The sequence below is a fragment of the Rhinatrema bivittatum genome, chromosome 5 (assembly GCF_901001135.1).
Source record: "Rhinatrema bivittatum chromosome 5, aRhiBiv1.1, whole genome shotgun sequence".
Lineage (NCBI taxonomy): Eukaryota > Metazoa > Chordata > Amphibia > Gymnophiona > Rhinatrematidae > Rhinatrema > Rhinatrema bivittatum.
In genome coordinates this window covers 87558934-87579571 of record NC_042619.1, presented here as the reverse complement: position 1 = coordinate 87579571, position 20638 = coordinate 87558934, and the positions used below count along the sequence as shown (strand labels likewise).

Sequence of the window (20638 nt, the reverse complement as noted above, 5' to 3'; positions counted from 1 at the left end):
AACCGAAATATCTCACAGACCTTGGTGGGGTTGTAGAGAGTTCATCCCCCAGATCTGTTCAGGCAGCGGAAATGTGTTTTGAGCAGGTCAAAGGTTATCTCTATGACTGCCCAGTGGGCCCTATTGTAGTGCATATCTGCTGCAGTTTATGGGTATGTCAGCATCATGAGCCAGGTTTTGAATGGATATCCTCAATCCACCTGTAAGGGAGAAGGCAGAGAAGAGCTAAGTGAGATATCCCTTGATGGTAGGTAGCAGAGCTGTTCCCAAATAGAGGCTGGAACAGGCCACCTGGGCCTAAGTGAGACGTTCATCTAGACATCAGGGAGAGAAAATGGGCATACATTAGTAGCTATGAAATTGTAACAAGTGCATCATACCTACCTAGAAGCCAACCCCTAGTGATGTGACCTTTCTAGAAGTGGTCATGAATTCCTTGAGGTGAGAAGATATAGCATTGTGATAGGATCCTGGAAACCTGGGTACTACATCCATGATGATACCTTTGGTATCACAGACAACCTGCATATTGAGGAAATGGAAGTCCTTACAGTTGCAGTAGCTGGCCTTATCGACCGCTGGTGCTCTTATAAGCTGTGAGTGCAATTGATAACCCCCGAAACTGAGGGGAAGTGTGCAATTTGGTAGAATTCAGTCATAATTTGTTGCTGTTGTCTTCTGCAAAGAAAAGGAGCCAGAAATTGATCAATATATATGGAGGTGGCTGATTGGATTTTCCAACTGTGCTAGTGGCCAAACAGGACCATAGTGACCTTGAGGTGTACTCGCAACAGCTAGCCTCTCATAGTGCAAAGGCACAGGTTCTTCTCTAACTAGGAATAGCCTAGTGGTTAGAGCAGTGGGCTACGAACCAGGAGACCAGGGTTCGAGTCCTGCTGTCACTCCTTGTGGCCTTGGGCAAGTCACTTTACCCTCCATTGCCTCAGGTACAAACTTAGATTGTAAGCCCTCTGGAGATAGAAAAATACCTACAGTACCTGAATGTAAACCGATGTGATATCTCAGATCGAATGTCGGTATATTAAAAAAAAAAAAATAATAATAAATAAATAACATGAATCTGTTAATGACTGATCCTTAGACACAGCCAAAATCTGGGCCCTGGTCCTGTGTACTCTCTGTAAGGGGTATCTTCTCATCTGCTTCACTGTTCTCTCTTTCTCCTCAACCGTTGTGCCCTAAGTATTCATAAGTTTTATTATTGTCATTTTGGAATTTTTTTCCCTGACACTCGCTGTCGTCCCCCCCCCCCCTTGGTATGCCCTAGTCACATGCACTCACCATCCCCTCCCCCAGTATGCCCCAGTCACCATATAAACACAACCTACCCTCTCTAGAATGCAGTGAAATTCACAGACAGGTTCCCCTGAAGAAAACTAGCAAACCTTGTATCTGGCTGAGAGCAAACCAGACCAAAATTAAAGGTTAACAGACAAACACACTTCTGAACAAAGACCACAATTTCCCTGATTGCCTCCTTCCCCCCCTCCCCCCACCTCCCCTCCTTGCCTGCTGCACTGTCCATGTGTACTTTTGCTCGTGAATGCGAGTGTATGCGCGTATGTCGCCCTTTTGTAAAATCGCGTATACATGCACACTGCATATATGCTCGTACATGCCGTTTTTACACGTACACTTGCTTTGAAAGTTCTCTCATATGTGTTTATGTTCTAAAATTATAAGAATATTTCTTAGGAAGAAGCAGATTTGACATCATAAGCTATGTAGAAGGTCTTATTATTAAAGTTGGATAGCAGCCAGTATTGGGTTCAGGCACACAGGATTCTTCAGACAGCATTAGGATTTATCTGTATGTGTAGGGTGCCTAAAATGACAATATCTTCAAAACTCTGTGTGAATGTACATATATCTAATATAGCCAGGTGAACTACACATTACCCTCAATTACCTGTTTAACATATAGTACTTGATGAGAGTGCTTTCTCAATTAAGAATCATTAATTTATATATAAATTTGTATATTATTATAAATGACCATGGGAAATGTATTCATCAAACATTTATTCCAAAAAATACGTATTATGCAAATTCACAAAATGAAGAATGTGTACAAAATAGACTAATACATCCAATATCATATGCCTTAAAACATATATCAGAAAGCATTAACCATTAAAAATACCTCTCAATTACGCACACATCATACACTTGCATACACCGTCACATTTCACATAAATTCATAACAACAATTTATAAAACAAGAAAATGTGACTATGGAAATCAATAATCTCTCGGACTATCTGATCTCTATAAGAAAATATGAAAGGAGTGTTGGTTGAATGTAATCATGTGTATTATAAATCAACAAATTTTAAAGACATTCAGCCATCAGAAGTCTTTCGAGTAAATAATCTAATTGGGATGTCAGGTTTAGATAGGAGTTTGATGTTCATTTATAAAGGGGAGCTACATTTGCAAGCATCAATTCCCTAATGAAAAATAAAATCTGTAGCATCTTATTTTCTTAGTTTCTCTGGTTTTCATCTATTTTTCATGCCCTGTTATATGAATAAAAACTATTCTGGTTGTTTATTTTCTTTGCCAGGTTTTGCATTGTTTTTTGATTTTTTTAATCATCTGTAAAATCATTGCTGGAAGCTCTGGTCATTATATGGGGTTTTTTCTTTATGGGGGAAAAGGACATCCGTGCTTCAGAAGGTGATAGCCTGTCCCAAAATTAATTTTAAAAAGTCACGTGAAGCACATGTGAAATTTGGAAGCAGACAGGAAAATATAAATGAAAGTTGTGTAGACACAGACTTTGATTTTAAGTGTGGTCGACGTTATATTGAAGACCATTTCAAATATTATTTTTATGTTTCATTTAAGGCCAGTTTGTCTTGAACCTGACTTTGTTTACAAAGGGTGTGACCTACTGAATTATAAGATGCCTGGCCCAGCTGTGCAAATATTCTCTTACATTTTGTTTGTGATTTATAGAAAAAAATGTTTGACTTGAAAATCTTTTCAAGTAGTGCAGGCAATCAAAAGTTACAGAAATGAAATGTTGACTCTGTGCTCTGTTAAAGGGAATCAAAGTTCATGAAAAGCCAGGAAATCTGTTGGTGAGAAAAGATGGCTGTGTCCATTTGAATTCAGTGATGATGTCATAGTTCATTGTTTTCTAGGGACGAGATGTGCCACTGATTTTGCAGAAGTTCCGTCCATCTTGATGGAGTACTTTGCAAGTGACTACAGGGTGGTCAATCAGTTTGCAAGACATTATCAGACCGGCCAGGTATGAAAATCTTACTTGAAGCCTATACCATTCATTGAGATAATGTAAGTTTGAATCCTGAATAAGAGAAGAATTAGGTTTAAAAATGTCACTTTAAAAATTTCATGGCAATGTTTTTCTGCACAGCAGATTTCAGTACTGGTTCTGAGATGATCTGAGACCAGGAAAAGGGTCAGTTTGAGCAGCAGTTGCAGGAGGTTGAGAATTTGAGTTGCTCTTTATTGCCTTACTGTGGGTCAGAAAACCACTTCAAAGCAAAGAAGTCTGCAGTTAGAAAAAACATTGTGTCATGGGTAGTTATTTTTTTTTTTTTTTTTTTTATATTTAAATCTTTTATTGGCATTATCAGACAACCTAAACACAAGCCGCTAGTACCAAACAGCAAAAACAGGTATACAAAAATTGTGAATTAACCAGCTAACAATAAACGCCAGTATATATAGATGAGATCCCCAATTCCCCCCCTCCCCCCCTAGAGGTGTACAACCAGATGCAAAATATAGAGGACAATGCACAGGAAACCATAATGAGATGCATGTATAGGACATTATAAGAGCCAGACTCAACATTACAGGCCAAAAGGAGGCCACCAGTTCTCCCCTGATCCCAGAGGGCGCCAGGAACCGCAAAGGCAGTATTTCAAATGCCACCCTCCTGCGGATTACGATAGTCCAGTCAAAGTGAGCAGGGGTCAACCAAGAAAGACCCGTTGCCAGCGTTCATATAGTCCCCATGTTTTATGAAAAGAATGTAGTGACTTATTCTTGTAAGCTGTGATACGCCCCAAACTATGCATATTTTGAACGGAAGCTTGTATCATCTGCAACGTTGGGATTCGTGGATCCTTCCATAATTGAGCTATGGAACATCTCGTTGCTGTAACCACATATTTAATAAAGTAATCATGATATTTATAGCCATCTTTCCTGTCTTCATTGAGTAATGCTTGCGAAGGGGTCAACTGAAACTGGATTCTCAGTATGGTAGCAATCCATTCAGACACCAAAGTCCACAGTTTCTGTAGCTCAGAACACGTCCACCAAAGGTGAAAAAAGGTCCCCTTTTCTCCACAACGCTTCCAGCAAATACCGTCAGAGGCCGGAGCAATGTGTTGTAAATGGATAGGAGTGATATACCACCTAAAGAACAGTTTGTAACCATTCTCAACATGCAGAGCTGATATTAAGCCTTTCCGCAACCCCTGGAACACCCTCAACCAGTCCTCCGCCCCCCAATCACATTGCAGATCCCGTTGCCAGGCTCTGATATGGGGCGACAATAGGTTAAATTTACCACACAGTAAACTATAAAGGTTAGAAATATGTTTATCAACCCGATCCGCCTGGCGGCACATATTTTCAAATGTGGGTATGCCTTTTATCAGTTCGCCTGCCACCTGTTGCCTTTGAAAATAATGTCTGACTTGCAAATATTTGAATTGATCCCCCCTGGGCAATTGGTACCGATCCCTGAGTAAGGCAAATGGGATCAGCCCCCCTGGCTCCCAAATATGGGCAAACTGAGTAATACCCTGCTTAATCCACTGGGAAAAGACCCGAGGGTGCCCCGCCGGCCGAAAAGCGGTGTGGTGGAACAAGTGGGTACTATGAAAAACAGTTTGCGTTCCCACCAGTGCCTTCCTCCACTGATTCCAGGTAGTTAGGGTTGCCTCGATGGAGCCCGGCAACTGCACCACTGGGCGCCAGGAAGACCTCGTCTGCCATAACAGGGCCCCAATGGGCAAAGACCCAAGTATCGCCTGTTCCAGTTGTGCCCACGGCTTACTACGCTGAACACAATGCCAGTCCACCGCCGCTTTAAGCTGAGCAGCTCCTAGATACTTGGCGAGATTAGGCATACCCATACCTCCCTGCCGTCGCGGGAGATACAGAGTCTCCCTAGCTATCCTGGGTTTCCTCCCCTTCCAGAGATATTTATTCAGCCTCTTTTGCCACTTAGCTAGAAGTTTGGCAGGGATTACCAGTGGCAAAGTTTGAAACAAATACAGTAAGCGAGGTAAAATGTTCATTTTTAGAACCGCCAGTCTCCCCAGCCAGGAGATATGATAGCGGTCCCATTCTTCCAAGTCTGTATATATTTTAGTCAGTAATGGTGGATAATTTAATTGAAACAAGTCGGATCCCAATCCCAGATTGACTCCCAAATATTTTAACTGATGCCGAGCCCATCGAAATGGGAAGTGATGAGTGATCTGTGTTACCATCTCTGGGGCTAGGGTGACATTGAAAAGTTCAGACTTTTCCCAATTGACGGTGAAACCGGAAACCGCACTAAAAGCCTGTAGTTCCCGCGTGATAGTCTGTAAGGAGAGCAAGGGGTCCGTAATGGTAAACAGTATATCGTCCGCAAAGAGGGACAGTTTGGAGGAGTACTCTCCGGCCCGAACCCCCACTATGTTATGATTATGCCGGATTCGATAGGTAAAGGGCTCCAAAAAGAGGGCAAAAAGTAGGGGGGATAAGGGACAACCTTGCCGGGTGCCCCGTTGAACAGCGAATGGGGAAGAGTAACCTCCATTAATTTTTAAGCAGGCTGTCGGCCCCTCATATAATTTGCGGATCCACCTTAAAAATGTGTCCCCTAAATTATACTTTTGCAGGGTTTGGAATTAAAAAGGCCAGTGCACATAATCAAAGGCCTTTTCGGCATCAATGGCCAACAAGGCCATGGGGATATTCTGAGTTCTAGCCCACCACATAGCATCAATAGCCTTACGGACATTATCAGATGCCATCCGTCCTGGAATAAACCCAGCCTGTTCGGAATGAACCAAAGCAGGCAAGAAGGTGTTGAGTCGTTGAGCGAGGATTTTCGCTAAGAGTTTCAAATCCAGGTTTATTAAGGAGATGGGACGATAAGAACCACAGACCGTAGGGTCACGCCCAGGCTTACCTATCAATGTCACCCCAGCTAAGTTAGCCGCCCTAGACAAGGAGCCCTGGGTTTGAAGCGAGTTAAATAATTTTACTAGGGGGGCTACCAAGATATTAGCAAATTTTTTGTAGAAGACTGCAGTGAACCCATCCATGCCCGGGGACTTGCCCGCTTTCAGGGATTGGATCGCCCACAGTACCTCTGCTGCCGTAATGTCGCGGTTTAAAAACTTTTGGTCCTCTGGGGATACCTGTGGAAGCGGAGTAGACTGTAAATATTCCGCTACCGCTTCCGGGCTAATGTTAGAATTGGAGGCGTACAATTCAGAGTAGAAACGTGTAAATCGCTGCCTAATAGCTGTAGTAGAGGTAAGAATATCCCCTCTTTCATCCTTTACCTTTACTATGTTGCACTGGACTTGCCTAGCCTTCAGCTTACGAGCCAGGTGTCTCCCCACCTTATTCCCCCCTTCGTAAAAAAGCTGTTTTACTCGGACCATTTGATAGGCTATCTGCGCCGCCTCTAGGGTCACCAGATGCATACGCAATTGGTCCATCTGAAGCAGAATGCGAGCTTCCCCAGTTTTGGCGTGCTGAAGCCCCAGCCTCTGCAGCCATTGTATAGTCTCCAGTTTATCCTTCTGCTTTTGTCTCTTGAGGGAGGCTCCCCTAGCTATAAGTTTACCCCTTATCACGGCCTTGAGACAGTCCCATAGCGTGGTCGGGGCAATATCTGGGCTATCATTAATTAGCAAATATTCCTGAAGATCAGAATACAGAAGAGCGCAGAAGCCCTCGTCCTCCAATAAGCTATCATTGAGCTTCCAATATCGTTGTCCGGAATCGGAGGCCGAAACAGCTAGCTGTAAAGACACCGGACTATGGTCTGACCAGGTGATAGCCCCAATGGCAGGTTGAGTAGCCTGGTTAGAGCATCCCTTGTCGACTAGGAGGTAATCAGTTCTGGAATACGTTTTATGGGCCCTAGAGTAAAAGGTATACTGTCTCTGCTTGGGATGCCAGACCCGCCATGCATCAATCAAACTATAGCGCCTTAAAAAGCTATGGAAGCCCTTGCGCTCCCTTCGCTTATTGGCAGTACGGCTATTAGAATTATCTAGCCTGGGGTTGGAGGTTAAATTAAAATCCCCTCCTATAAGGAGGTGGCCCTCTGCACTCTGATCAATAAACTGCGACAGGCGAGCCAGGAAGATGTCCTGAGCCTCATTTGGAGCGTAAACACTGAGTAAAGAATATTTGACACCAGCAATGGCCACATTAACTAAAACATAGCGACCCTCCGGGTCTGGGTAGCACCCAAGAAGTTCATAGTGCAAATCTTTATGGATAAGGATACCCACCCCCAGGTATTTGTGGGCTAGCGGTCGTGCCGCCCAATATTGTCCCGGATAAGCGCCATTACGAAGTAAGCGTTCATATCGCTTTTTCAAATGCGTTTCTTGTAGGAACGCTATCATCGTGTGATGCTGGGCCAAATCCGAAAAAAGGGACTGGCGTTTTAAGGGGGTATTGAGTCCCTTAACATTTAATGTTCGGATATGTATGGTCGTCATGACAAAATTATATTAGCTATCTTAATTGAGTCATACGAAAGCTAAACAGTAGCAAGCTCCCAGCCTGTCCCCAAAACAAACATCTGGCATTCCCCCTGACTTTTAAGGAAACATAGTACAAACCCACCTCTATTCCCCCTCCCCGCGCCCCCACCCCCCGAGCAGTATGGTCCTCCGTAGAGGCCCATACCCTGTAAATATGGGAGGACACAATCATTCCAGCAACAGTCTTCCCCCTCCGACAGCTATAATCCTTATATGCGTTCTAGAATAAACATTCAAGCACTCCCGCTAATAGAATATCCAATTACCAAACAAACCAATAGGTATCAACCTGTCAAATATATAGAGTATGACAGCACAAAGTGTAACTGAAAATGAACAGTCCAAAAGGCCTGCAACCAAGCAGGGCTTGTGAGTCCCAGCATACTCCGCGCCTTCCCAGCGCATCGCTAGGAAAGTTTAGCTGCACTGTTCAAACTCAGAGCAACAATAAACCAGGACCCAGAAAAAAACAAGAGGAAAAGGAACTCAGCCCTGTGGTTCTTTGTCCGGCTGTCTCCGGAGCCTCTTATCTCCGCGGTTGACCCTTTGCCACCTTGGTGGATCTTCCTTGCGCGTGGGCGGCTTAGGGGCCGCGGGCAGCTCCGCAAGCGCTCCGTATCCAGCTGCCTGTAGCACCTGCGAAGCCTCCATCGGGGTTTTCACTCGGTGCGCTTCCCCTTTCACTGAGAAAGACAGTCCAAAGGGAAACAGCCATCTGTAGCGGATTTCTTCCCTTCTCAAAAGCTCTGTAACTGGTTTTAAAATCCCGCCTTTTCTTAATGGTCACCGGTGAAAGGTCTATGAAAATCATAACCTCGTGGCCTTGCCATTGCCACTTGTTCTGTCGCCGGGCAATACCTGCAATTTTCTCCTTTATCACATAGTCCTGAAAGCAGGCAATAATATCCTTGGGGAGGTTGTTGACCCTCGGGCCCATAACCCGGTGCACCCGAACAAGCTGGACCTCTGCTGCCTCAGATAGGGACTGGGCCGTATCCCCAGCAGTCAGGAGCATAGCACATATTTGTTGCACCACAGCCGCACAGTCGGTATACTCAGCGATTTCAGGCACCCCCCGAAAACGGAAGTTGTTCCGCCGTGACCTATTCTCTAGGTCCTCAACCTTTTCTTGCAAACGGTCCACTTCAGATTGAATAAGGGTAAGATTCTCGCGGTTTACCTTCACTTCCTCGCTGTTTGCCTCAGCCCTGGTCTCCACCTCGAACAGGCGCCTCCCGTTCTCGGCCAAGTCCCCTTTAATATCTTCAATTGAGGCCCGTAGGTCAGCAGTGTTTGCAGCCAATTCTTGTTTTAGATCCGCGAACCACCGTTTCATGTCCGCCCTGGTAGGCAGGTCCGAGGTGTCCAGCTGGTCCTCCGCTATCTCCCCCGGCGATTCCGCCGCGTCCACGCTGCCGGCCGCCATGTTGGCTCCCAGCGATTCTTCAGCCAGCGCTAATTTATAATATGAATACTTCTTAAAATCGAGCGGTTTCTTCCGACTCGACATTAGCTGAGTGCTGGGGTGCCCCGTATGCTGTTTGGCCCCGAGTTAGGACTGTTGGAGTGCTCGATGCTGTTAGATGCCGTTTCGGAGCGGAGGAGCCGCGGGTTCAGGCTGCCATCTGCATGGATGACGTCACTTCCTCCTCCCATGGGTAGTTATTTATGTGTTAAACGGGAGGGGTATGGAAAAGTTCAGTAGCACATATAGTACTCTTTGGTAACAAGATACTTAATAAATTCAAACTTTAATATATCTACTCACAATAAAAAGAAACTTCTTAGCCCCGTACAAGACCTATAATCCATGCACTGTGCTGCAGTCCTTTCGTACAACAATGGGTACAGTTAAATATCCATGACTAAGAGTTCAGTTTGGGAATGGCACATTATTTCGGTTCATGTAATCAATGGGATGAAGCTTGGTGTGGAACTCTGCATATTGTGGCATTAAGCCTCCCTCGTTTTTATATGACACTTTCATTCATTATAACAGTGCAGGTGTTATCTCTGAGGGCCCTGTAAAGCACATTGCCTAAGCATTCCTGTCCAAAACACTTAGCATATAGTACCGGACCAACATCACGGCACACATTTCCATGATTTCGTGCTTTCAGGGCGTTGCTGTTGCACATGTGTGTGAGCACATCTGTGTACTGCTGAACAGCTGCTATGCTGAAGGCTCATGAGTAAGTGATGATACATACTTGTATAGTCATTAGTAAGGTGCCCTGCTCTGGTCCTACACAGTCCATGCAGTCCTCTGTGTATTGCATTCTCTGTGGAGCTAGCGTGGTCAGGTTATCAGCGTACAGGCTGCTTCCAGAGTAACTGCCACTCTGTTCATTGTATAGAGCTACTGCTCCCAGAGATGTGATGTGCTTGCCATGATTGATGATGTCCTTTAGATGTAGCCATCTTGACAAGCAGGCATTTTGTGCCACCTAAGCCATTCAGGGGCCTATGTCACAATCTTGCAGTAAGTGGTTTCCTGTGGCAGCTATAAAGAATGTTTGTGGAGGAAGGATTCACACCGACTCATGACCTGTTACAGGAAGCTGCTACACACCTGCTTTTGGTTTAGTGGCAAACATTGATGGAACATAGGCCTTGCTCATGTGTACGTGCAGGGACAGCAGCATGTAGTCCCTACCTCTAACATAAGTGAGTGTGACACTCGGTGACTGACGTTCTGTGTGTGGCTTGCTCACTCGCTGTGTGAGGGTGGTATGGCTTTCGGACCTAGCTCCCTTGGGCCTCAATTCCAGTACACCTTAGCAGGCAGTGTGTGTCCCTAAATATAGCACAGTCACCTTTTGCACAGCTTTGATGGAGTGGTTGCCCTCTGGAGAGGGTGTGCCTCTGACAGGGCTGCATATGGGCAGCGGTAGGAATGGTCTGACACCTTTAAGTGCTCATTTTCAACCAGTACACTCACAGTTTATATATGCACTGTTCATTAAGGGGCAGAGGTGTGCAGGTGACTATGGTGACACATCAAGTATGCTGGAAAACTTGAATGTTATACTGCACGTTTGGTAGTTTTTTGCACCTTGGACTCCCAGTGTTTAGGGGTTGGGCTGGCTACCCACAATGATGCCTGGCACAGACCCTTAGAGGGTGGTTGTGCAGCTAAACAAAATGGCCAGTGAATGTGGGAATGCTGTGCTGCAAGGAACAGGCACTGTACAGGTGTAGGTTCTGCTTGGACTCTAGGCATGATTCACGTGAGTGCTTACCATCATGCAGCTTTACATGCTGCATGTACATAGAATTCTGGGTGCTTGGCTTTGTATGTGTGTGGGGGGGGGAGTGCCAGTGTGGTAGCTCATGGCAGGCTTCACTCCTCACACAAGCGTTGGGAATATCCTATTACAGAGTCCCATCTTTGTTGTCTTGTTAGCACCTCTCAGTATATCATATCATGCTTAGTTGATATAGAGGTAGGCATACCAGCCCCCCTTTTTTTTATCACTCCCTCTGCGCTGTGTACACGCAGGAATGGTAGGCCTGCTGTCTGCTGCCCATATGAAACACAATACCTTTTCTGTGTAAAGCTAGATGTGCTCTGCCTATATCTACCTACCAAGGGATGGGCCACCTAAACACTGTAGCAGCTTCACTTGTACAGTATCCAGACCTTCTGTTCCACTATGCTGTGTACTTGGTGACTCTTGCAACACAGTATCAGCTGCTGTGTGACAAGTAGGGAGGAGGAGTGAGTGAGTACTGTATGGTACACCATCTGCTGAGGTGCAGAGCAGAGGACAAACAGGTCTGGTGCTGTGCACCAGGCAGACTTCCTCTGAATGGCTGCCGTGCCTGTACTGGCCTGCCTTGGGGGGGGGGGGGGGGGGAGGGTCTGTATATTACGTGTAAGGTAAGGCTCACCTTACACATAGCATCCTGATCCCGAAGGCAGCCCAGTACCGGAGTATGACCCAGAGTATGGAAGGCAGCCTGGCCCCCAGCAGCCTGCAACACCCTTCTAGGGCCTCTGCTGCTTGGCCATGGCCATTGTACAGCATATGGTACTCCCTCATTCATCATCCTTACTTTTGAGGCAGCAGCTGGAGAGTGGGTACCAAGACTAAGCACTACTAAGGATGTGGAAGAAATGGAAAGCACACCATATATAAAGTAATAAGAAGGCATGGGATGTGTAATGAAATGTTCAGAAGTCTGGAGAGTCTTATAGGCAATGTCAATACCAAGGTGTGTAGAAATTGCATGCACTGAATTAATAAGTATTAGTGGCAGTAAATTGACTATTTCCATTTGTTTTCACAATTCCTTTGTTTCCTGCCGTGGCTTCATTGGGAGGAACAATGCATGCTGCAATGTGTCATTTGATAATGTCTCATTTCTACACACCTTGGTATCAACATTGCCTATAAGATTCTCCAGACCTCCACACCCCATGCCTTCTTACCAAGACAAAGTAAGTGTGCAACTTTTTGTGTTTACAGTGTAAGCTACATATTTGTGGTCACATACCCTTGCACTCCTCACTGAAATGGTCGGAAAAGAAACAGTTGGGGCACGAATACTCCAAGTTCACCCTTTACACCACCCAGTTTATAAAGGCCCTTGTAAGCAGGAGTTAGCAAACAGTATGGTATGTGTAGAAGGCAACAAGAGGCAATAGTGAAAGGCCACAGTAAGGAGCTTCTTATTTACCTCTGGGTATCTTGTTTACCAGCATACATGGAGCGAAGAGATTGTAGGCTACTTAAAGTAGGCTGTAATAGGCCCAGAGGCTTAAGGACGGCTTGTTACTGAGTGTGATGCTTGAAAATGCTTGACATAAGAGCATCCATTGTGCATGACGGCACAGCAACTCTATAGTGAGCACACACTGAGCCGGTTTCTTCCATCTAGAAGGCACACAACTCTGTGAAGAGCCCATCCCTGTCTTTTGTCAAATATTCTCTTTTTGCCCCTTAGGGCCATTTTCTGCCTTCTTTCAAGGCGCCTTGGCTTCCCACTTGGGGGGGGGGGTGGCATTTTTTGGGGGGCCTTCCCCTGTGGCATTGTGAATCACCTGGACCGCTGCGGGGTGTCGAGCCAAGGGATGTACCTGAGGATAAAGCTGGCAGCTCCGGCATCCGCTGAAGGAATTTGGTCATCATGTTTGTTAGTTTGCTGATGATTGCAGCTATTGTGTTGGCATTTTGTGTGCTGGCTGCCATACTTTGCTGCAGGATCCTGTTTTGACACTGTACAGATCTTAGCAGAAGCCTTATTTCTCCACGTAACTGCCTGACTTCTCCTATCGAGATGGCTGCTGCAGGTGCTGGTGCTGGTTCCAGTCCTCCCGGCGGTGTGATTGCTGCTGGCGGTGGCCCCGAAGGTGGTGGTGTGAGTGCTGCTGGTGGTTGGCCCGATGGGGGCGGTGTGGGTGCCAGTGCTGAAGATGCTGCTGGTGTCAGAGGGTGCAAAGTCGGCATAGCTGGGTTTGAGGCCACCATGTGGGCTGGTGATGCAGAGTCAGCAGAGTGGCGTGGGGTGCAGGTTCCTGCCAACTGTTCATCAGAAGGTTGCCAGTCCATCCCTGACTCCGTTAAGGTCTCCAGATCCATGTCGACATTAAGGGGCGGATTTTAAAAGCCCTGCTTGCGTAAATCCGCCCGGATTTACGTGAGCAGGGCCTTGCGCGCCGGCGCGCCTATTTTCCATAGGCCTGCCGGCGCGCGCAGAGCCCCGGGACTCGCGTAAGTCCCGGGGTTTTTTGTCGGGGGCGGGGCCGATCGACGTGGCGTTTTGGGGGCGGGATGCGGCGTTTTGGGGGTGGGCCCGGGGGCGTGGTTTCGGCCCGGGGCATTCCGGGGGAGTGGCCGCGCCCTCCGGAACCGCCCCCGGGTCGCGTCTCGGCGCGCTAGCGGCCCGCTGGCGCGCAGGGATTTACTTCTCCCTCCGGGAGGCGTAAATCCCCGGACAAAGGTAGGGGGGGGGGGTGGGTTAGATAGAGGAAGGGAGGGGAAGGTGAGGGGAGGGTGAAAGCGAGTTCCCTCCGAGGCCGCTCCGATTTCGGAGCGGCCTTGGAGGGAACAGAGGCAGGCTGCGCGGCTCGGCGCGCGCCAGCTGCCCAAAATCGGCAGCCAGCGCGCGCCGATCCTGGATTTTAGCAGATACGTGCGTATCTACTAAAATCCAGCGTACTTTTGTTTGCAACTGGTGCGCCAACAAAAGTACGCGAACGCGCATTTTTTGAAAATCTACCCCTAAGTGAAGTTCTTGTGCCTGGGACTGGATCAAAAACTGGGGCTGTGATCACTGTACCTCCTGCTGCTGCTCCTTCTCCTCCTCCTCCTCCCCCCACTGTGTCTCTGCATCCATCTGTAATGGCTTGTGAAGCATAGCTATTGGGTGGCTGGGCATTCCCGGCTGGGACTGGCAGCTTGCTGCTCGAGAGCTGTGGAAACAGAGAAGACGACAAAAAAAAAAAAAGTACCTATGCCAGCAAGTATGGTTTATTTGTTTGGCATCAGAGGAGCACTATGGTTCTTTGCCAAGTGATCATCTAATGCCAATTTACTAAATTGGCAGTAGATTGGGGCCTATTTACTAAAGGGTTTTCCCCATTCTGTGTCTATGGGAAAGACGCCTAGTAAAACACCCCTTATGTCTATACTCGTTGCTGTGTGCCCATTTATGGGAGAGGTGAACTTACCGCCGGCGGTTTGTGTAGAGTCTAGTCACTCATCCAAGCCCTCAAACATGTCTGGTCCCAGCCTTTCAATCAGTCTCTGCTCCATGTCGGTAATTACCAAGGGACAGGGGGCTTCTCCTCCAGTCTGCCTGTGATATTTAGATCTTGCTGCAAGCTTGGTCTTCAGCTGGGCTTTGACATCCCTGTGGCGATGGGCGACCTGCTTCTTGTTTCTTTGCACTCCACTGTGCTGGCTGATGGCCTGTGCAATGTTTCGCCAGATTTGCCCTTTAGCTGCTTTTGAGGTCTTGGCTGCTTGGTTTCCAAACAAACTGGCGTAGTGCTGCAGGACACCAGCGATGAGAAGCTCGTTCTTTGCCACACTGAACCTTATGGCCCGCAGTCTCTGCTGTGGTGTTGCCTGGCTGCCCGAAGGGGGTACCACTTCCTGTCCTGGAGAGGCGTCCTCCCTGCCCTCACTCTCTGTCTTGCTCTTCTGTCCTGTCCCTTCCTCCCCCCCACCTCACCCTGGCCTACCAAATCCCTTCCCTTCTGCCCTCTCTCTCTATGCCTATGCTGCCCTACTCCTCCCACCACTCTTTCCTGCCTAACCCCTTCCCCCACTCCTACCTTCCTATCCCTTCCCTCCTGCCTATCTCTACTTCTCCCCCTGTCCCTACTCCTACTTCCCCTGGCATCTCTGCCCTCCTCCACCCCTCTTCTCTTCCCAGGCCTATCACACTCCATGCTTTCCTCCTGACACTCCTCCACTACTTCTCACACTCCTCCTCTGCTCCCAGTGACTGGGGGGAGGAAAAAAGGAGAGAGGGAAGGGATAAAAGAGTGGGATTGATACTGTGAGGATCAGAAGAAATGGGACCACTCGATCTCCATGTTTAAGCCCCTAGGGGACAATAATTGCAGGTTAAAAATCCACTTTTGCGCTGCCGTAAACGTGCATCAAAGTCACCCCCTCTTGGTGAGGGAATCAGCAGAACAATCGCAAAAAACTTTAAATTTGAGGAGGAGTGAGTTGCATCAATGTAGTGACATATCAGCAGTGCCGCCTCACAGACTGAGCAAATACATGATCTGTGTTCAAAGATACGGGTTTTCAGTGTCCGTGAGGATTGACCCACATACAATTTGGGGCAAAAGCATGTGATGACATATATCACTCTGATAGAAAGACAAGATGTAGAATGGCGTAAGGGGTATTCACGACCCATCAGAGGATGTATGAAACATGTAATAGAAAGGGAAAGTGGACAAGCTGAGCATTGACCGCATGGGTGGTGGTCGACATTACCGGGGGAAGGTGCAAAGGCAACAGCTCCCCTATGAGGAAAGGCTGAAGAGATTAGGGATGTTCAGCTTGGAGAAAAGACGGCTGAGGGGGGATATGATAGAGGTCTTTAAGATCATGAGAGGTCTTGAACGAGTAGATGTGACTCGGTTATTTACACTTTTAAATAATAGAAGGACTAGGGGGCATTCCATGAAGTTAGCAAGTAGCACATTTAAGACTAATCGGAGAAAATTATTTTTCACTCAACGGACAATAAAGCTCTGGAATTTTTGTTGCCAGAGGATGTGGTTAGTGTAGTTAGTGTAGCTGGGTTCAAAAAAGGTTTGGATAAGTTCTTGGAGGAGAAGTCCATTAATGGCTATTAAGTTAATTAGGGAATAGCCACTGCTATTAATTGCATCAGTAGCATGGGATCTTCTTAGTGTTTGGGTAATTGCCAGGTTCTTGTGGCCTGGTTTTGGCCTCTGTTGGAAACAGGATGCTGGGCTTGATGGACCCTTGGTCTGACCCAGCATGGCAATTTCTTATGTTCTTATGATTCAGAGCGAACCATCCAGTCGCGTAAATTCTTTCCCTGGTGAAAAAGCAAAACAAGGAGAATCTTTGAAAATAGGGTGTGGAGCTAGCATAAGCCAATAGTGTCTGATTATTGTACAGACTTGACTCCCTCATCCCGAAATAGGAAGGATACAGTAGGAGTCCCATAATAAAATTAATCTATAATTGACCTTTTGGAAACATGTTCCTTCTTTGTAAGAACTATAATGCTAGTACCATGCTTCCTTCCTATTACATAGAAACTTAGAAATGACGGCAGAAGAAGACCAAATGGCCCATCCAGTCTGCCCAGCAAGCTTTCACACTTTTTTTTCCCTCATACTTATCTGTTACTCTTGGCCCTTAGTAATCTTTTGGATCTATTTCCCTTCCACCCCCACCCTTAATGTAGAGAGCAGTGCTGGAACTGCATCTAAGTGAAGTATCTAGCTTAATTGGTTAGGGGTAGTAACCTCTGCACTAAGCAAGCTACTCCCATGCTTATTTGTTTACCCAGTCTGTGCAATTCAGTCCTTGTTGTTGTTGTCTGAATATAAATTATCTTTTCTTCATTCCCCCTCCCTGCCGTTGAAGCAGAGAGTTACGCTGGATATGTATTGAAAGTGAAGTATCAGGCTTATTTGGTTTGGGGCAGTAACCGCAGTAATAAGCAAACTACTCCCCGCTTTTTTGTGAAAGCAAATCCTTTTTTCCACATTTCCTCTTGCCGTTGAAGCATAGAGCAATGTTGGAGTCGCATTAACCATGTGTATGTTTGTTGAATAAGGGTATTATCTCAAGTGTGGTTCCTTCTCCCTATTGTTGGTTGCCCTACCTCTTCATCTTCATGGTGTTTAGGTTCTTAAGTCTCACTTTGGGTGTTACGGTAACCATTGTGCACCATTTTGATATCACTTCTCTTGTTGCCTCTGTGCAATATCTAGACTTGATAGTAACTTTTAAAAAATTGTGTGAACATTTCCATTAAAATAAAATGTCTCTGTTAAAAGTGAAAATAATTAAATAAAAAGCACATGCCATGCCCTGGTCAGATTTTCAGAGGCAACAAACACAAGGAGTTGAATCGGTATAAAAATGGACTTTATTGAATCTTGCCCGACTCTGGCCGAGTTTCGCTCATCCGAGCTGCCTCAGGGGCTTGAGAGCCACTTGAATTGGCTCAGATTAGCATGGATCTCTCATATCATACTTTAGAGAAACATCAGCAAAAACTAACTATACAAACTGTTGAATCTGTTTTTACCAATGGAATCTCTTTTAAAACCAGCCACTTTTAACAACACCGCTACTTGCTCAACACCAATCAGTGTTTCTCTAAAGTATGATATGAGAGATCCATACTAATCTGAGCCAATTCAAGTGGCTCTCAAGCCCCTGAGGCAGCTTGGATGAGCGAAACTCGGCCAGAGTCGGGCAAGATTCAATAAAGTCCATTTTTATACCGATTCAACTCCTTGTGTTTGTTGCCATCAACCATCTTGGATCGGTTGCCGGTTTGTTTTCTTGGACCATCCAGATTTTCGAAGGGAAACTTCTTGGGGAGTTATAGATATCACATTCTTAATATTCATAAAATGTATAACACTTTCTTCTTTGCTACCTTTATATTTGTATCCAACCCCTAATTTGTGAGGCCCTGTTGGGCAGTTCTTGCTTCCTGCCAGCAGGGAGGCATCTGTGGACCACTTGGACTATCTACTTAGTCCTCCCAGCACTATGGCCTGCTGCCTAGACACTCTGGTTAGTCCTCCCAGCTCTATATCATGTTCATCCTGCTGGTGGCATACTATTTTCATCTTGTTTCTGATATATTCCAGCCTTAACTCAGTACCTTGAAAGACCTTTGGTCTACTCTTGGTCTAAGTCTTGCTGCTAGTCACTTATTCTTTGACTCTTGTCCTGTCAGCCTTAATTTGAGGTCTGACTTGGCCCTACTCTCAGGCCATATATTCTATTCTGTGTCCTATCTTGCTCCTATTTTTGTTTGCTCCTAGTTTTTTTTTTGTTTTGTTTTTATGTTTCTTGAGTCTTGACTTGTATAGTGGGCACCTTTCTCTTCTCTGTTCTTGCAGCAGCTCGTCTCTGCCCTTGTGGGCACCTTTTAGTTTCTGGTTTAAGTAACCCCTGCCTGTCCTGACGGCCACCAGCACTTCAGGGCTTAACCCAAGGGGAAGGGGGCCAGTACAGGCACAAGATTCAACTATCCGTTCCAGCCTCAGCCTGCCTCATCTGTGTCCAACCCACTTCTGCTTCTCTATGCCCTGACATAATCCTTTCTAGGCTGGGCTATACCAACTGCATCCTAGCCAGCCTTCCTGCTTTCATTATTCAGTCTTCAGAAGACCTCTATTAGTCTTTCCTTGCTTTCTCTTGTTTTCTCACTCTTCTATCCTGTTAAAAATGGATAGGCTCTGGGTCACAAATGACTCATCTTCAAACATGCAATATCCAGTTTTAAAGCTGTACTTGGTCTGCCGTTTTACCTTGGTAAAACACACATCCTTGCAAGTTTTCTCAGATCCCAACAGGCTCACCCTGGCCCACAGAAAGTATGCCAGAATATTTGCCTCTTCCACTGGGAAAGGTTACCTCGATGTCTAATCTATTCTCTTTTTTTTTAAGCCATAACGTTTCTGAAAACTTACTCATTTAAGCTTGTTCTTGGGTAGCATAGCCCAGAATGGACAGGGCACTTGGGTCAAATAATGCTCTAAGGGGATTTTTGCCCTTCTAGAGCCTGATTTTATAACAGCCCACATAAGTTTGAAGTTTGCATGTATAAAGTACTAATTTTCAGCCTGGACGTGTGCATGTAAGTGTGCTTTGAAAATTAACAGGACCTTGCGTACGTTAGCACCTCATAGGGGTGCACATTTATGTTAATATATTTGAACATTGAAAGTATATGCATAAATTATTCCCCTCCCCCCACCTCTCTGGGGATGCCTCTTTGCAGTATGCGTGAAAGTATGGACAAAATTGCATCCACGTGAACCTTTATGTATACAGCCCCCGTGGTAATTTATAAAAAGGTTATCAATGCACATAAAACATTGCTTTTTGTTCATATACAGTATGTTTTGGAAAATTACCCCATAAACAAAAATTTTCTTTAGGTTTCTTTTTGTCAGATGCAGTTATGCTGTTGCAAACATAGAAGCATAAAGGGAATGCTTGTGAAGGATGTTTAGATCTATGAAGCGTGTATAATGAACACAGAGCTGTGTCGGGTTATGTGGGCTATTGGAAATTGGGAAGTATACATTTATACCTTCTTTTTTTTTTTTTTTATCTGCAGTTGGAAATAAAAAAAAAAATGTTTTGAAAACATTTGGGTACCAATGATTATAAAATGAGAAGTTCAGGATAGCACCGATAGCCCTTTTGCATGGGAATCCAGTTTCAGTATATTTGCACAATTAGTCGGTCTTCTTAAGGTTTATTTATGTTAGCATTATGTTGCTGTTTGAAAGCGCTGTTAGTATTATCAGCACTTGAGCTGAATCCCAGACAGAGGCCCAGGATGCTGCTCTCTCAGATACTCTCTTTAGTGGTGCACTTTGGCTGACCACAAAGTGTTTCCAGTAGTGCAGCTACCTCTTAACGTCTGGGACCGCAGCTTCAGCAGCGCTCTTAAGCTCCAGGCAGCCTGAACCGGAAACGCCTTCCAGATCTCATGCTCTGCAGAAATCAGCGCTGATACTGACCAGATTACACTTGTTGATTTTACCTTTTGCAACCTGATCTGCTTCTGTCTCTCATGAGGTGAATGAGTAATGTACTACATGCTGCATATCAGAGAGCAATACAGATAACACATTCCAATTTATTTCTTTACTCAAGGCCCTGCCAAAAGCCATGGTCTCTCGTCTCTGTGAGTCTAAGAAAGTGTGCGCTGCAGCAGATATGAAGCTTCAGGTATGTGTTTCCGTGTGCAGTATTCACAATGCAACAACTCTGCAGGTGCTTTATTCTTCCTCCTTTTAGGGTTTGTAGAGATCCCACGTCCATGTGCTGGTCGGTATTACAAGTGGTTACTCGATAGTAACCAAGCCGGCCTCGCATCAGGCTTCAACATCCAGTGTGCAAAGCTAAAGATATGCAGTATGTGGCTGTGCTGGACAGTGAGGCTCTAGTAAAGCAGGCTGCGTTCTCCATATCCAGTTCCCCCATGCTAACTGGCCCAAAGTGAAAGGGCCAAATAGCACGGGGGAAACCTCTCCCCTTACCTCTGGAACATGATTGAGCCCCTGGCTCCGTGACCCAACCTCCAGAAGACTTTTGCGCCTTTGTGACCTTCCCCGCTGTGCCTGCTACCTCCTT

At 46.0% G+C, this 20638-nt stretch overlaps 1 protein-coding gene across 2 annotated transcripts in view; it reads left to right on the top strand.

Annotated features, from left to right (window-relative positions):
- Positions 1-20638, top strand: part of MIPEP (mitochondrial intermediate peptidase) — a 375213-nt gene that overhangs the window by 195356 nt on the left and 159219 nt on the right. For both annotated transcript variants that reach the window (XM_029602546.1, XM_029602547.1), the window contains exons 14-15: positions 3171-3280; positions 20159-20233. In XM_029602546.1, coding sequence (XP_029458406.1) covers positions 3171-3280; positions 20159-20233 — 185 coding nt within the window. The remainder of the gene's footprint in view (positions 1-3170; positions 3281-20158; positions 20234-20638) is intronic.